General features: G+C 50.1%; 1 protein-coding gene across 6 annotated transcripts in view; it reads right to left on the bottom strand.

The window, feature by feature from the left end:
- The window catches only part of TRIO (trio Rho guanine nucleotide exchange factor), a 373,294-nt gene that overhangs the window by 14,394 nt on the left and 344,271 nt on the right, over positions 1-14,629 (bottom strand). For 4 of the 6 annotated variants that reach the window (XM_070056594.1, XM_070056597.1, XM_051853565.2 and 1 more), the window contains 8 exons: positions 14,502-14,594; positions 13,397-13,447; positions 13,058-13,135; positions 11,896-12,087; positions 8,152-8,329; positions 5,567-6,309; positions 1,787-2,034; positions 240-378 (listed from right to left, as the gene is read on the bottom strand). In XM_070056594.1, the coding sequence (XP_069912695.1) occupies positions 240-378; positions 1,787-2,034; positions 5,567-6,309; positions 8,152-8,329; positions 11,896-12,087; positions 13,058-13,135; positions 13,397-13,447; positions 14,502-14,594 (1,722 nt within the window). Of the gene's footprint in view, positions 1-239; positions 379-1,786; positions 2,035-5,566; positions 6,310-8,151; positions 8,330-11,895; positions 12,088-13,057; positions 13,136-13,396; positions 13,448-14,501; positions 14,595-14,629 lie in introns of those variants that run through there. The other 2 variants (XM_070056595.1, XM_070056598.1) reach the window with 2 other exon arrangements.

Raw genomic sequence — 14,629 nt, 5'->3', positions numbered from 1 at the left:
TGTGCCATGTGTGCACTTGGTGAAGTGTACAGGTGTATTTCTGGTTCTCTGGAGGGTGTGTGCATCCCTGTACCAGCCAGCACAGTCCCAGATGAGCCCTCAAATGAGACTGCAGGATGCTGTGGGTAGGGCAGGAGATTATCTCAGGGAAGCCCGGGCTCTGTGTCTGTGGAGCACCCCACCCTGCCTGACAAGTCTGCTCACAGAGGGACGACACAGGTGGCAAGAGACACACGCACCTTCACAGATACCTTATTGCTGAGTCCTTCCCGTGATTTCCGGTAACCGTTCTCTAACTTGCCTTCCCTTTTGCCGTCTTTATCTTTTTTCTCAGATTTTTTCCTTAAACGGAGTGCTGTGTGCCAAGATGTTGACTTCCTGGCAGGGGGGAGAGAATACACTTTTCATTTTATATTTTTCTAATGTTCAGCAAATGTTACCTAAACGCTTCAGAGAACAGCTGAATACCATCATGCAAAACCTCCCTGTGAGTCGCAGGAATCAAGAGTTAAGCTAACAATTTCTAAAGTCAAATCCTATGGATTAAAATATAAAGGAGTTAATGATGGCTATTTGTGTGTCAATGTGGTTAACTATCCTGAGTGTTTCTGTGAGGGTATTTTTGAGTGGGATTAACGTTTTAATTGGTAGAGCAGTTTGTCCTCCCTGGTGTGGATGGACCTCCTTCATCCAATCAGGTCAATGGTCTCTTGAGCAAGAAGGCATTCTCCAGCACATGGCCTTGGACTTTATCCTCTACCATCTGCCAGCTCTCCTGGGTCTCAAGCCTGCTGGCCCACAATGTAAATCTGGACTTGCCAGTCTCCCTAAGTGCATGAGCCAATCCCCTTTAACAAATCTTTCTACACACACATACACACAGAACACATGGCATGCCCTACTGCTTTTCTCTGAACAACCCAAAATGGGAGCCTAGGAATACAGTTTGAGGAAATAAGGTATAAAGTGGGATTTTGCCCTCAGATATCCTTATAAACCACTTCACTGAGGTATGACTGATATAGCATTCTTGAATAATGGACTAGAATAAACGATTTTTGCACATCAAGGAGAAATAGGACAAAGGACTGTCCTGGGAAGAGGGGAGCACCCCTGTCTGTCATGTGTTGAGTCCAGAGGAGGCTGAAGCTGAGATGCCAGCACAGCTCCTGCTGCCAACTGGGCCACACACGCAGACAAAGCACCTGACTGGTGCCTTTGCGTCTGGTCTCACAGGGACTCCAGAAGACAAAAAAGTCCCATAATGCTGCCAGTCCCCAGAACCATCTGGCTGGCTTCTACCACAGTGGGCATTTCAATGACATTCAGGGAAGGGAAGAGCTCAAAATAGCAAGGCTTTTTTATTTTTTAAAATAATGCTTAATGCATCAAAAGTGGTTTCAAGTTTCTTAACTCAATTAACCTTCCCACACATAAGGTCTGACAGTAATGACTTATGTAGTCCTGTACCTGCAGGTCACACAGTATTTTCCCAGACGTTTCCTAGTGTACACTTGATGGGGAGTTAGGGGTGCTCAGACAGTCCTCAGCCCCCACCAAGGCCTCCAGGGACTAAACAGTGGCATGCCCTATTCAGTGACCTCACACAGCTGCGTGCTTCTGAACACAGGCTACTGGAAGAACCTCTAGGGTTACACATTTGCCGCGATGCATTCGCACTGACAGAGGCAGCAGTATTCTTGCCAACGTGCCTCACCGTTGCCAGCACCTCTGCCTAACTTGGGCTCCTCCCCTGCTGTGGATGGTTTTCCCGTGGGGCACTCACTTGAGAGTCCCGTCGGGGTTCTCCATGATGACTGCGCTGGTGTGGCCCAGGACGAAGCCCGGAATCCAGCCCTCGGCTGCGGGGCACTGGTCAGTGGCGGCTCGGAACACCAGAAACATGTTCTGCTGGTTGCTGGCCAGAATTTGAACGACCTCTCCTTGACAGACGTTGATCTCATCCTCCTTCACTGCCGTGTAATCGTGTGTCACCAGCATGGTGGAGATGTTGCTACTGCTGCTACTTTCACTCTGTAGCGGGAAAGGCCAAGAAAAGAAAGGCAGGGGGGAGCTGAAAGGAAGCCTGGGAACACGAAACCACTTGCCAGTGTGCACCAGGGCACCAGGGCTCACCAGGCAGACAGAAGACACTTCCAACTTTGCCTTCACAGTCTCTCTAGCTAACCTTGTGCCTCTTTTTCATTACTGAAAAACAGGACTTCTCTAGAAAGCAAGTTAGGGACAATCTGAAAAACAGAAATGTACCCTGATGACTTGACTTCTGGAAGCTTGGCATTAGGACAGTCTGATCTTCCTTGGATCCTCCCAGGAACAACTGAGTCCTCACGCTGATGCCGTCTTGGGCCATACCTAACCCCGAGCGTTGAAGTGTCACTCTAATTACGGTATAAATCTACAAGCTGGAAAGAGCAGCTCTTTGGCTGACATGAGATCATGGAAAACTCCCCAAATCTTCCAGATGAAGTGTGCAACAGGGGCATATATTCTAGGATACACCCAGTTTAGCTGCTGTTGTGCCTAGCCATTTCTACCTCTTTTCCCTTCGGAAAGAACATGGGATACCTGGGAAGTAAATCAACTACTATTCTGATCTTGCAGATAGGTGCTCTTCCCCTTTATGCGTCCCTCGGTGGGTGGTCCTCTCATGAGCTTGCCTTCTGCGAGTGTCCCCAAGGTGCTGTTGCCATGTGAACGCCACTGGCACTAAGACTCAAGCTTCAGGAAGAGATCCTCATGAGGAGGTGCTTCCCCTACTCTTATCCTGCAGTCCTGGTGGCACCCAATCTCTGGCCACAGGCACTGTCAGCTCGGAGGTACTCAATATGTGCTGCCTTAGTCAATAAGGCAAGATAGCAAATGCAGAACAAAGGTGATGTCTTAAGAACACAAACTTGGGCCCACAAAGTGAGTGGCGCTAGCTCCTGAGTGGAGGAAATGCAAAAGGCAGTATCCATTCCGCACTCTCACTTAACAAGTAACCAACTGTTCTGGGGGAGTGGATATTTAAAATAAAACAAGACAAAGCTGCCCCACTCTCAGTTCCCATCCCTTGGGGATGCCCACTGTTCACCTATGGTCCCTAAGCTTAGAAGGTACAAGTGGGTGTGTCAGGTTTTAGATTCTGAATACTCACTTCTGTAACTTTAAACTTAGCACATGTACTTTAGTATTCTGAACTAGACAGCAACACCCAAGCTCTGATATCACAAAGCCAAATTTGCTAGAAAAAGTAAACAAAATCCAACTTTCATGGCACACATGCTTTTCGTAATATAGTATATATTAGGTCACATCTCATTTGAGTATCTTGCCACAGTACTACTAGCTATTACTATTTTATGAACCTCTCTGTGTGCTAGGATATGTATGAAGCACTTACAATCAATCTTACTGAATCTTTACAACTACCTGTCAGTGGGCATAACCATGCACTCCCTAGAGAGAGGTCAGCCACTTTGCATGGACCTGCTGGGAGAGGAAGACAGGGCTGGGGAAATTCCAGTGTGTGCACCCACTCAGGGCACAGAGCAGTCACAGCCACGGTGGATCCACACCTACCCCACCCCTGCTCTCAGCACACCACTGCAGAAGGTGTCCATCTAAAGAGGGAATAAGGGCTCAGGCAATGGCTTAGGCACAGCTGCTTGGCTGTAAGTAGACAGAGCGGCAGAAATGGCAGGGAGGTAGGTGGCCTCTGCTGATCCCCCAGGGGGCTGGAACCTCAAACTGGGAGGGGCTGAAGGACAGCTCATTTGAACAGGAATGCTTGAGTCTCAGAGTACACCTTCAAATTCCTTCTTTGGGCTGCTGGTGATTTTCCCAGGGCATTTCTGTAAGTCCTCTGTCTCTGATAATTTCCCTTTCCATACTGCCTAAGAAAAAGTAGGAGGCAGAAATCAAAGGCAACTTCCACAACCAAAAGCTCACTTGAACAGGCACTGCCTGTAGATGGAGCCCTCGCCTCAGGGCAAACAGCCTGGGCTACAGCTAGGCTGTGTCTGTTATTCCTGTCTACTCAGGAACACCCAGAAAATCCCAGCACCAGCTCCTTTTTAGGAGTTGACACAGACTCTGGAAACTTCTGGTTTTCACGGGAGAGTGTCTGCATTAGGATAAGCTGGAGATGCCAACAGGGCCCCGGCTGTAAGGCCACACCTGCACACTGAGTATCCGACGAGGTGCTAGCAGGCACAGACTGCCACTGGGCTGTCTGTATCCTCACCCTTTTCTCTCATGGAGATCTGTTTGGGAGGCTAACTGCCTGCTCAGCACTTCCAGACTAGCCAGCTGGGAGGCTTCTTGCTCTGCAGGATACAGCGGGGGTGCCCCCAGAAGGGGGCCAGCGACAGTCACCACAGAGCACGCCTCCTCAGGCACTTATCTTTGAGAATAAGACTTATACATAGATACATAGAGGTATCAAGAGCCATTTCTTCACTTCTTCCTTAATTGAGTTCAATATAATATATAACCAAAAACAAAAAAGGAAGAAAAGGTAAGATCAAATCAATCCAAATAAGGCATTAATAGAAATCCAGAGGAAAGAGACAGACATGCAGAAGCCAGATTTGTTTTTATACAAAGAGAGACACAGACCCTTTCTCAGAAATGTATTTAAAAATTTATAAAGCGATCAAACATACACTCGTGACAACAGTTCTATTCACTTTCGCATGCCTTCAGGAAAGTGTTACGGGCCAGGCCCCCTGTGTGGAGGACAGGGAAGAAGCCAGGACACCAGGGAAACCCAGCACAGCAACCCCTCTGCTTGGAACACAGCATGACTGACAGCAAAATGAGTCGAGGCCCCGCCGCAGAGGCGCCCCCTGCTGGGCAGACGCACAGGCGCTCCAGGTGGCCCCGGGGCAGTCTCTCTCCTCCGGAGCAAAACGTGGGTGGAGGAAATACTTCCACCGACAGATTCCTTCCCACCATGTGGCCGCCTTAGTTTGCTTTGAGTTGCTGTTGGAAGTTTTCTTGAATTTTTTTCCCAGCAGATGAGTCAAAAATGCTGCAAAGATAACTTAAGGCATAAAAGAGCAAAACCAAGCGATGAGCAAAAAGCTTAAAGTGTACAGATTCCAATTGAAATAAGAGGTAGAGAGCAGGGAAAGGGCCCCTCCAAAAACGTATTGAGGAAGACAGCGCTAAAAGGAAGATCCACGACACTGCGCTGGTCGGAAAACTGAGAAGGCTTAAAGATGCTGCATTCAGAAGGTTAATGGTCTGCTTTCTCTGATTAAGGAGACACGAACAAAGCAGGGAGCGAGTTAGTAGAGACGAGCGCGGCGCTGTCCGTCCGGCCAGGTCGGGGCGCAGGTGCGCTCGGCTGGGGCTGCGCTCAGGCCCGCGGGCGGACTCGCGCGTGCGCACAGAGGCCACAGAGCGTCTACTGGGCGAGTGCAAGGAGAACCGGAGGCGGTGGCGATTACTGCAGCGACGCCGGGGCGCCGAGTTAGTACGGAGGAGCGGAGCGGAGAGCAACGGCGACACAGGAGGTTTAGAAGAGCTGGCGCGGGCCCCCCGGGGCGGGCGCTCTTACCCCATTGCTCTGGGTGGACTGCACGGACTGCTCGCTGGCCGAGGAGCACGTGCTCATGCGGTCCGTGTCCTTGCTGGGGCCCGCGTGGCGGTGCGTCTGCCGCTGCAGGGAGTCACTGTCCCCGGGGAAGGTGAAGGAGCCGGGCCGGCTGGCCGGGGAGGCGGGGATGGAGCCCCAGAAGGAGCCCCCCTTCTGCAGGGGGCTGCTGGGGGGGAAGGGCTCCTTGCCGAAAGCAGGAGGCGAGTTCAGCGGCGACACTGCCCCAGGCCGGGGCTTGCCCAGGGGCAGGGGTCCCAGGCTGGCACGTGCGTCCCTGGCAGCGGCATCGTGGCTCGCCGTGGCCTTCCGGGGACTGTCGAGCACCTTCGTCTTGTGCGTGGGCTCTGCGGCGCCTTCGGGGTCTCTGCTGGCGGGGGGCCTGCCGGCCTGACCAGGACTGGCCTCGAGGGCGCCACTGCTGGGGGGAGGCAGGAGGGGGCCGGGTGCAGACGTACCTGACATCTTGTCTGCCTCTGCCTGGCTGGAGGCTGCAGAGGAGACCAGCACGGGGGGGTGGTGTCTGACGGGCTGCGGGATCCGGGAGGGCCTGCTCCTGCTCTGGTTGGGGCCGCCCATGGCGCTGGCACTGCCTGGGCCGCTGCCCCCTGGGCCGCTGGGGGCTGCGCCCCCGCCCCCACCGCCGCTGCCCCCGCCGCCGCCGCCCCCGCTGTGGTTCCTCTGGTACTCGATTGGTGATGTCAAGGCTGAAAAACAAGAGACGGCCCAAGACAAGTCAGGGTACCAGGGAAAAGCAAGCCGCAGGGCCTAGGGTGGAGGCTAGCCCTGTAAGAGCCATGTCCTAAAGCCCCCTGCCCAAGGAACAGTCTGCTTCCTGGCACTACCTGCCAGTTAAGGAAAGCAATGGGCCCCATATGCCTCCTCCTGCTCCCTGGGGCTAAAGATAGAGCCTCAGCATCCCCACTGCAGGGAAGAACTCCGAGTCTGGCTCTCTGTGGCAGGAAAGGTTAAACCATGGGGTCCCTGGGCAGATAAGAAACCCTCTGAGAGTTAGGCGGTAAGCCCTCGGCCTGTGGGCAGAGAGCTGGTACAGACCACCTGTGTAAACACAGGTTGGACAGACCAGGCAAGGGAAGTTAAAGAGCTCTGTCCCAGCCCCGGACCTGAGTGGTTTAGTTCCATAATCATCTGAAGACCATGGTGGGCATTGTGCCAACTCAGGTGTATGGAAACATGAGCACAAATTTTTTTTTTCATGTGTCATAGACAGTGAGAAAGACAGAGAGAAAGGTCCTCCTTCCATTGGTTCACTCCCCCACTACGGCCGGCGCTGTGCCGATTGGAAGCCAGGAGCCAGGTACCTCCTCCTGGTCTCCCATGCAGGTGCAGGGGCCCAATCACTTGCACCATTCTCCACTGCCCTCCCCAGCCACAGCAGAGAGCTGGACTGGAAGAGGAACAACCGAGACAGGAACCTGGCGCCCACATGGGATGCCAGCGTGCAGTTGCCTCCCACCTGGCTCTTGTCACTGCTACTATCCAGGTTGAGTGGGTGTCAACTTTAACATCATATCCTTATATTTGAAATTTGGGGCAGTTTATTTTATTTTGAAGACATTAGTAAAAGCTTAGAGATTTTCCAATCCTGTGCTATGGACAAGGGTTTAATTACCACTTGAGAGCAACATACTATGAGACCTGCGCTTGTTCACAGCCATAGGATCCAATCATAACTGCAGATGTAAACAGTCATCAGCCAGCAAGTTGGACAGAAACCTGGAGTGCACACCTAGGCAGCCAGCTGATCATGGCTTTGTCAGCAAATGCTGCCACTTTAGATGGTCTAGTGAGTGCTGTATGCCTGACTCCTGAATGTCATGGAAAGTGTGGAGATGGTTTTTTGCGATGGAGAACATTACGACATTCAGCTGGACTCGAGGACTGGGGCAAAGACTCACAATATGGACATGAAGGACACAGAAAAGACAGATTCATTCATCTGTCGAGTTCTCAAAGCTCTTCATCTCTGGATTAAAACTGGAGTGGAAGGTGGCGGTCGCAAGGAGCTGTCACATTTATTACGAGGCAATGCAAGGGTAGTATGGCCACTCTGTAATTCCTCAAGTCATGGAAGGCAGGAAGGCTGAAACCATCTCCTGGTTTTAAATGAAGAAGGGAGTTGTGGGTATGCAGTGCACTGGAGAACATCTCCAGCACCTTTGGCCAGTGCTCTCTTCTCCAACATCCATCTTCCTAGGGCAGGGTCCTACTGCATGTTCTGTGCATGAAGCAGAAGGGATGTGAGAGGTGCATGCTGAGAGAGTTCTAATCTATATACCAAGTGCCACCGACAACCTGTGGGATTCTGGGCAAATTTATTCTTTCACTCTGTGCCTCAGGTTCCTTAGGTGTAAAATGAGAACTGAAACAGCACTTATCACACAGAGTGGTTGTGAATTTGACATGAAGCAATACACAGACAGCGCTTCTGAACAGTGCCCATGTTCTGCCAGTACTATTAACATATAAAGGGAGAGAGAGGAGAAATTAGGGAAAGAAAACGAATCTAGTAACAGAACACACATTACCATTTAAAAAATTGCGCTGGTTTTCTAGAATTTGGTTGATTTCGTGGATCCATGTTTGCCGGACACTTGGACTGGATGAGTGCAAAATGAAGGTCTCCACCACGTCACCTGCCCTTGACGTCAGAGCAAATTTACAGGGGTCATTTTCCACGTTTTCCTCCAGGCAAAGACAACTCACCTTAAAAAAAAATAAAGCATTATTCACAATAGCCAAGAGGTAGAAGCAACCCAAGTGTCCCCACTGACTGACAAATGGATAAACAAAATGCCATCTAAGTGGGCAATGGGATATCATTTAGCTCTAAAAAAAGAGGGAAATTCTGATACATGCCACAACGTGGATGAATCTTGGAAACATCAAGGTCAATGAAATAAACCAGTCCAAAAGAGACAAAACCATAAAGACAGAACGGGGGATGGGGCTGCCAGCAGCTGTGGGAGAGGAGTGGGGATTTTGTGCTCTCGGGGTACTAGCTTCAGTTATGTAAGATGAAGAATCTGGAGATGGATAGTGCTGGCAGTTGCACAGTAACATGAATGCATTTCATGCCACTGAACAGCTGACGGAAATAGTTAAGAAAACATTTGTTGAATGTACTGGACCACAATAAAAAAGTACATTTAACCTTACTGACCAAGTGTAAAGTGAAATTCATCCTCAGTCGAGACTGGAAACAACTGGGGGAAGGCATCTGGCACAGCCGCTAAGACATGGGCTGAGATGCCCTCATCTTATATTCAAGTGCCTTGGTTTGAGTCCTGGATTTGCTCCCCATTCCAGCTTCCTGGCAATGCACACCCTGGGAGGCAGCAGGTGGTGGCTCAAATAGTTGAGTTCCTGCCACCCACATGAGAGACCTGGATGAAGGTCCTGGCTCCTAGCATTGGCCTGGCCCAGCCCTGGCTGTTGGGGGGCAGTTAACCAGGAGATGGGAGCTCTATTTCTATTTCTGCCTTTCAAAATAAAGAACATTTTAAAAGCCCTGAAACAATTACTTCTTGGTTGTGTTGGTGTTTTTACTACCTCAGAAGTCATTATTATGAATCTGTTCAATTCCTTTTTCAACTCAGGGACTTGGCAACTATCTGTTTAACAGCTTGAACAATTAACTGGAAATGTGGGCCTGGGATTACCTGCTTCCAGAACTCTTTCGTGATGACCCAGGATTGATTTCTTATTCATTTTCCCAGGAAAATATAATACCATTTTTAAAAAATCTCAAGTATCAGTAAAATGCATTGCAGAAGTGTGTGTGTGTGTGTGTGTGTGTGTGATATCATGACTAAAAATTGTAGAATAATTCTATACATGAAGAGAATTTCTGTGGTGCTGGAGAAGTTTCCCATCAAGAGACTTGCGGACGGCCGGCGCCGTGGCTCAATAGGCTAATCCTCCACCTTGCGGCGCCGGCACACCGGGTTCTAGTCCCGGTCGGGGCGCCGGATTCTGTCCCGGTTGCCCCTCTTCCAGGCCAGCTCTCTGCTATGGCCAGGGAGTGCAGTGGAGGATGGCCCAGGTGCTTGGGCCCTGCACCCCATGGGAGACCAGGAGAAGCACCTGGATCCTGGCTCCTGCCATCGGATCAGCGCGGTGCGCCGGCTGCAGCGGCGGCCATTGGAGGGTGAACCAACGGCAAGGGAAGACCTTTCTCTCTCTGTCTCTCTCACTGTCCACTCTGCCTGTCAAAAAAAAAAAAAAAAGAGACTTGCGGATAGAATTAGTGGGAGGGTCAGGGGATGGATGGGTAGGCAGTGATGTATTTTGGGACCCGTGGCTCAGATGGCCAGGCTGAAGTAGCTGGGCAGTGGCATGAGACAAGGGCCTGCAGTCCCAGTTAAAGTGAAGGCAGCCTCCTCCCTTAGCTGTTCAGCTCTGAACCTTCCTGGATACCAGTGGACAGAAGACTCCCACTGTGATGACTGTGCCATGGATACACCCACTTGTGTTCAGGCACATGGGAGCAGCTGTAGGTATGCAACAGAAGTTGCCTTGGGGAGCCAGGTGGAAGAGGATGCCATGTCCTAGTATGCTGTGAGGCCTGGATGCTCAGAGGGCCTCAGAGTCTCCCTGTCCCTGATGGGGATGCTGGCAACTTAGGGCAGTGGCTCACTAGGCTAATCCTCTGCCTGTGACGCCAGCACCCTAGGTTCTAGTCCTGGTTGGGGCGCTGAATTCTGTCCTGGTTGCTCCTCTTCCAGTCCAGTTCTCTGCGGTGGCCCGGGAATGCAATGGAGGATGGCCCAAGTACTTGGGTCCTGCACCTGCATGGGAGACCAGGAGGAAGCACCTGGCTCCTGGCTTCAATCGGCGCAGCGCCGGCCGCAGCACACCGGCTATAGTGGCCACTTGGCGGGGTGAACCAATGGAAAAAGGAAGATCTTTTTCTTTGTCTCTCTTTCTCACTGCCTAACTCTACCTGTCAAAAATTAAAAAATTAATTAATTAATTAAAAAAAAAAGAAGGCACCAAAAAAGAAAAGCACATCTCTCTTCTGACCTTGGCCTGTACAGCTGCAGGGGCAGAAAGAACATGGGGGAGGTGCATCTCCCGGGGCCTCAGGCCTTTTCTTCTGCTATTCTCTGATTCACCTTTGATTTGTTCTCGTTACAGATTTACAGCCCTGTGCAACTTTCTTTATGCATTTCTTTGTGGTTTTTCTCCCATTAATGGTGGGTGTCTGGCCCATCTCCCTTCTGGCCCCATGCATGCCTTGAGTGCTCAGTATCTCTTTGTTGAATGAAGAAGAACAAGACTCTAGTTAGTTGTTTTTTCTCGTCACAGAGCAATACTCCAGATGTGTGCTTCTGAACTTTTTTTTAATTTAAAAAAAAAATTTTTTAAATTTATTTGACAGGTAGAGTTACAGACAGTGAGAGAGAGACAGAGAGAAAGGTCTTCCTTCTGTTGGTTCACCCAAGTGGCCGCCACGGCCAGCACTGCACCAATCCAAAGCCAGGAGCCTGGTGCTTCCTCCTGGTCTTCCATGTGGGTGCAGGGGCCCAAGTACTTGGGCCATCCTCCACTGCCTTCCCGGGCCACAGCAGAGAGCTGGACTGGAAGAGGAGCAACCAGGACTAGAACCCGGTGCCCATATGGGATGCCGGCGCTGCAGGCAGAGGATTAACCAAGTGAGCCACAGTGCTGGCCCCCTGAACTTTTTCTTATATGGTCCAGGAGAGGGTGGTGCACATCACTAAAGATGAGGTCTTCCAATCATAAAAAGGAATGGCTGTTGTTACATAGAATGCCGGATTCTTTCCCGGTTGCCCCTCTTCCAGGCCAGCTCTCTGCTGTGGCCCGGGAGTGCAGTGGAGGATGGCCCAAGTGCTTGGGCCCTGCACCCCATGGGAGACCAGGATAAGCACCTGGCTCCTGCCTTCAGATCGGCGCGGTGCGCCAGCCGCAGCGCGCCAGCCGTGGCGGCCATTGGAGGGTGAACCAACGGCAAAAAGGAAGACCTTTCTCTGTCTGTTCTCTCACAATCCACTCTGCCTGTCAAAAAAAAAAAAAAAAAAAAAAAAAAAGAAAAAAAAAAGAAAGAAAAAAAGAAATGGGGTGAATTTAAAAGTTCTGGAATGTCTAGAAGGTTCCTTAAATATTAATAAACTAAACATCAAAGTATGTCATCAATAAAAAGTAAACAGTTCATCAGTATAACTGGTACATGAGAACACACACACACAGACACACACACACACACACACACACACACACACACACTCTCTCTCTCTCTCTCTCTTTACCTTGATACTATTCTTAAACAGGAATCCAGGCATGGAGAAGCCCTTTTTTTTGTCAAGTGGTTCGCTGAATATGACGATCTGCTCAAAAAGGAAGACCCGCCTCTCTTTGCAGCGAGGCAGAAGTCCGGTATCTTGGTCTGTGACCAAGAATGTGTCCTGCAAGAGCAGCTTACCCTGGGCAACAATTTTACCCTAAAACAAGAAAAAAGGGACAAAGGAAGGGGAAAAGAAAACATTGCATTCTACATTATCTGAAGTTCTTTCCTGAAAGTTTTCTCTCACAGAATAATGTATTTTTCTTCTATTAATTTACACTTAATTTTTTCTCTTTTCCTGTAATGATTCTTGAGCCTAAACAGAACAACTGTCTAAATAAATAAAATTCTTGCAAATCTTTGTGTAAACCACTGGCTTCAGTTAGAAAGTGACAGTGGAACCTTTCAGAACAGCACTTCCGGAGGCCTGGTTCTCATGCCAGCACCAACAGCAGCACCTGCCTGACCAAAGGCGCATGCACAGCAAGCTGTGTGCTCAGCAGCCTTCCCAGTACTTCTGTGCATGGTTGCATCTGAGAACCCCATCACTAGGACTTTCAATACTAATTCTTTTGCAAAATAGCTGGCAAGATAAAAATGTCTCCCATCCTCTTTACTCAACAGTCAAATTGGGTGGTGGGGGGGAAGATTCTATCTCTGAATTCTTCTTCAAGATACACAACAGGGAACACCTATGTAACATGAGTGGTCTGGCAATTTCCATGAAAATCTGCTTGACCACGAGGAACACAGTGACCCCGAAGTCAGGCTCCCTGGGATGACAGAAGGGCAGGGTCCTGCTGGCTCCTCCTATCTCCATAGCTACCACAGCTCTGAATGCTGGGGAAAAGAAACGGCTCTCATGGCAGTAGAGGACCCAAGGAAACAAAACACAGCCTGCTTGTTTCTACCAGGAGGCACTGGATTTTGAGTAGAGGAAGGTCCCCAAAAAAGCAAACCCAATGCACTGAAAAGAGGTTGAAAGGAAATATCAATCAAGTTGAAGTAGGGAAAGACAACTGAAACCCAAGCAAGAAGGATCAGTCTTCTACATGTAGAGAGAAAGAGTCCAAGACAAAAGAAACGGAAGGTGGAAGAGCCCTTTAGAAGAACAACAGCTGCATTACGTCAAATCCTTGCAGCCGCCCCACGTTCATCATGTCGTTGCATCGCTTTGGTACTATGCACATGACTTCCACGGCTCTCTGTGGGCGGGAGAAAGCAGAGTGAGAGTTCAAGACCCACTGGGGAAGACTGGTGTGCTAATCCTCAACTGCATCTCCAAGTTCAGCTCCTCTCCCTCCCCGCCCTCTAGGGTGCAGAGGACACAGCGAGACTCCCTGGATAGATCCCTGTCACTCACTGCTCACCCCTTCTCAGGGCCAGCACCTTGTGCTGGGAGACACTCAGGGCCTGGGAGAGCCTGTGGGGAGATTAGGGAAGGCGGAGCCAGTGATGCCAAGTACCTCTAGTTCTGATGTATCCAGGCTAGCCTTTTTGGAATACTTGAGGAAGTCCTGTCAGGGAAATGGAGAGAAGAGAACAGGATCAGGGTGATAAAGGCAACAGCAGATCACGTCCCTCTAGGCACAGGGTTCAGGGCTTTAGCTCTATATTGTCATTAAGTTGTACCAGTGACACAGCAAGAAACTATCCTGTGTGGGTGTCCATCTGCTGGACAGCAAAGCCACACCCGATCTGTGTAAAGGTCTGACCGCCCTCCAAGCAAGCCTCTGCTCCTCCTCAGATCCAGGTCCTATGTTTCACCAGTGAAGGATTCGCAATAAAGCAATCATTCGTGGCATGGAAAAGCATGTGACGTTTCCTTAAATGTGCCTAAGAATTTCAAGCATCAGCCAGGGGTTACTGCTGAGCCAATAGAGAGAAACACACAGGGCTTAAATATTTAGTTTTACCAAAGACGCCAAGAAGATTAGAAAAAATTTAAGGTCGGCCAGCGCTGCGGCTCACTAGGCTAATCCTCCACCTTGCGGCGCCGGCACACCGGGTTCTAGTCCCGGTCGGGGTGCCGGATTCTGTCCCGGTTGCCCCTCTTCCAGGCCAGCTCTCTGCTGTGGCCAGGGAGTGCAGTGGAGGATGGCCCAAGTACTTGGGCCCTGCACCCCATGGGAGACCAGGATAAGTACCTGGCTCCTGCCATCGGATCAGCGCGATGCGCCGGCTGCAGCGCGCCGGCCGCGGCGGCCATTGGAGGGTGAACCAACGGCAAAGGAAGACCTTTCTCTCTGTCTCTCTCTCTCTCACTGTCCACTCTGCCTGTCAAAAAAAAAAAAAAAAAAAAATTAAAAAAAAAAATTTAAGGTCAATAGAGCTGAAAAAAATTCATTAGCATTCCATGGTCTGTGGTAAGGGTACAAGTGTATTGTTACTGACATTTTGATTCAGAACTTGGTGTAAATGAAATATTTAAAAGCAGAAAAACTGGGATTGCCATGTATATTTTACAGACTCTGCTCCCTCACCTGCCAAGTCCCCTGTCCCACCCTCTAATCTTGTTCTCTTCACTAAACGAAGCCCCAATAGAAGACTCTCCACCTCCTGCTTCCTCACCTTCAGCAGCAGCTGGTACTTCATAATTCTCTGCACTGGTTTGATCAACAGATCTGTGAGTTGCAACCTGTGGCCAAGCCGCTGCTTTAAGTCCTGCGGTTTTAAGAGAAAAAAAGACAGTTCAGGCT

This window comes from Oryctolagus cuniculus, chromosome 14 (assembly GCF_964237555.1).
Source record: "Oryctolagus cuniculus chromosome 14, mOryCun1.1, whole genome shotgun sequence".
NCBI lineage: Eukaryota > Metazoa > Chordata > Mammalia > Lagomorpha > Leporidae > Oryctolagus > Oryctolagus cuniculus.
Note: the sequence above shows the minus strand (reverse complement) of the source record. Positions and strands in the feature narration are given on the sequence as shown.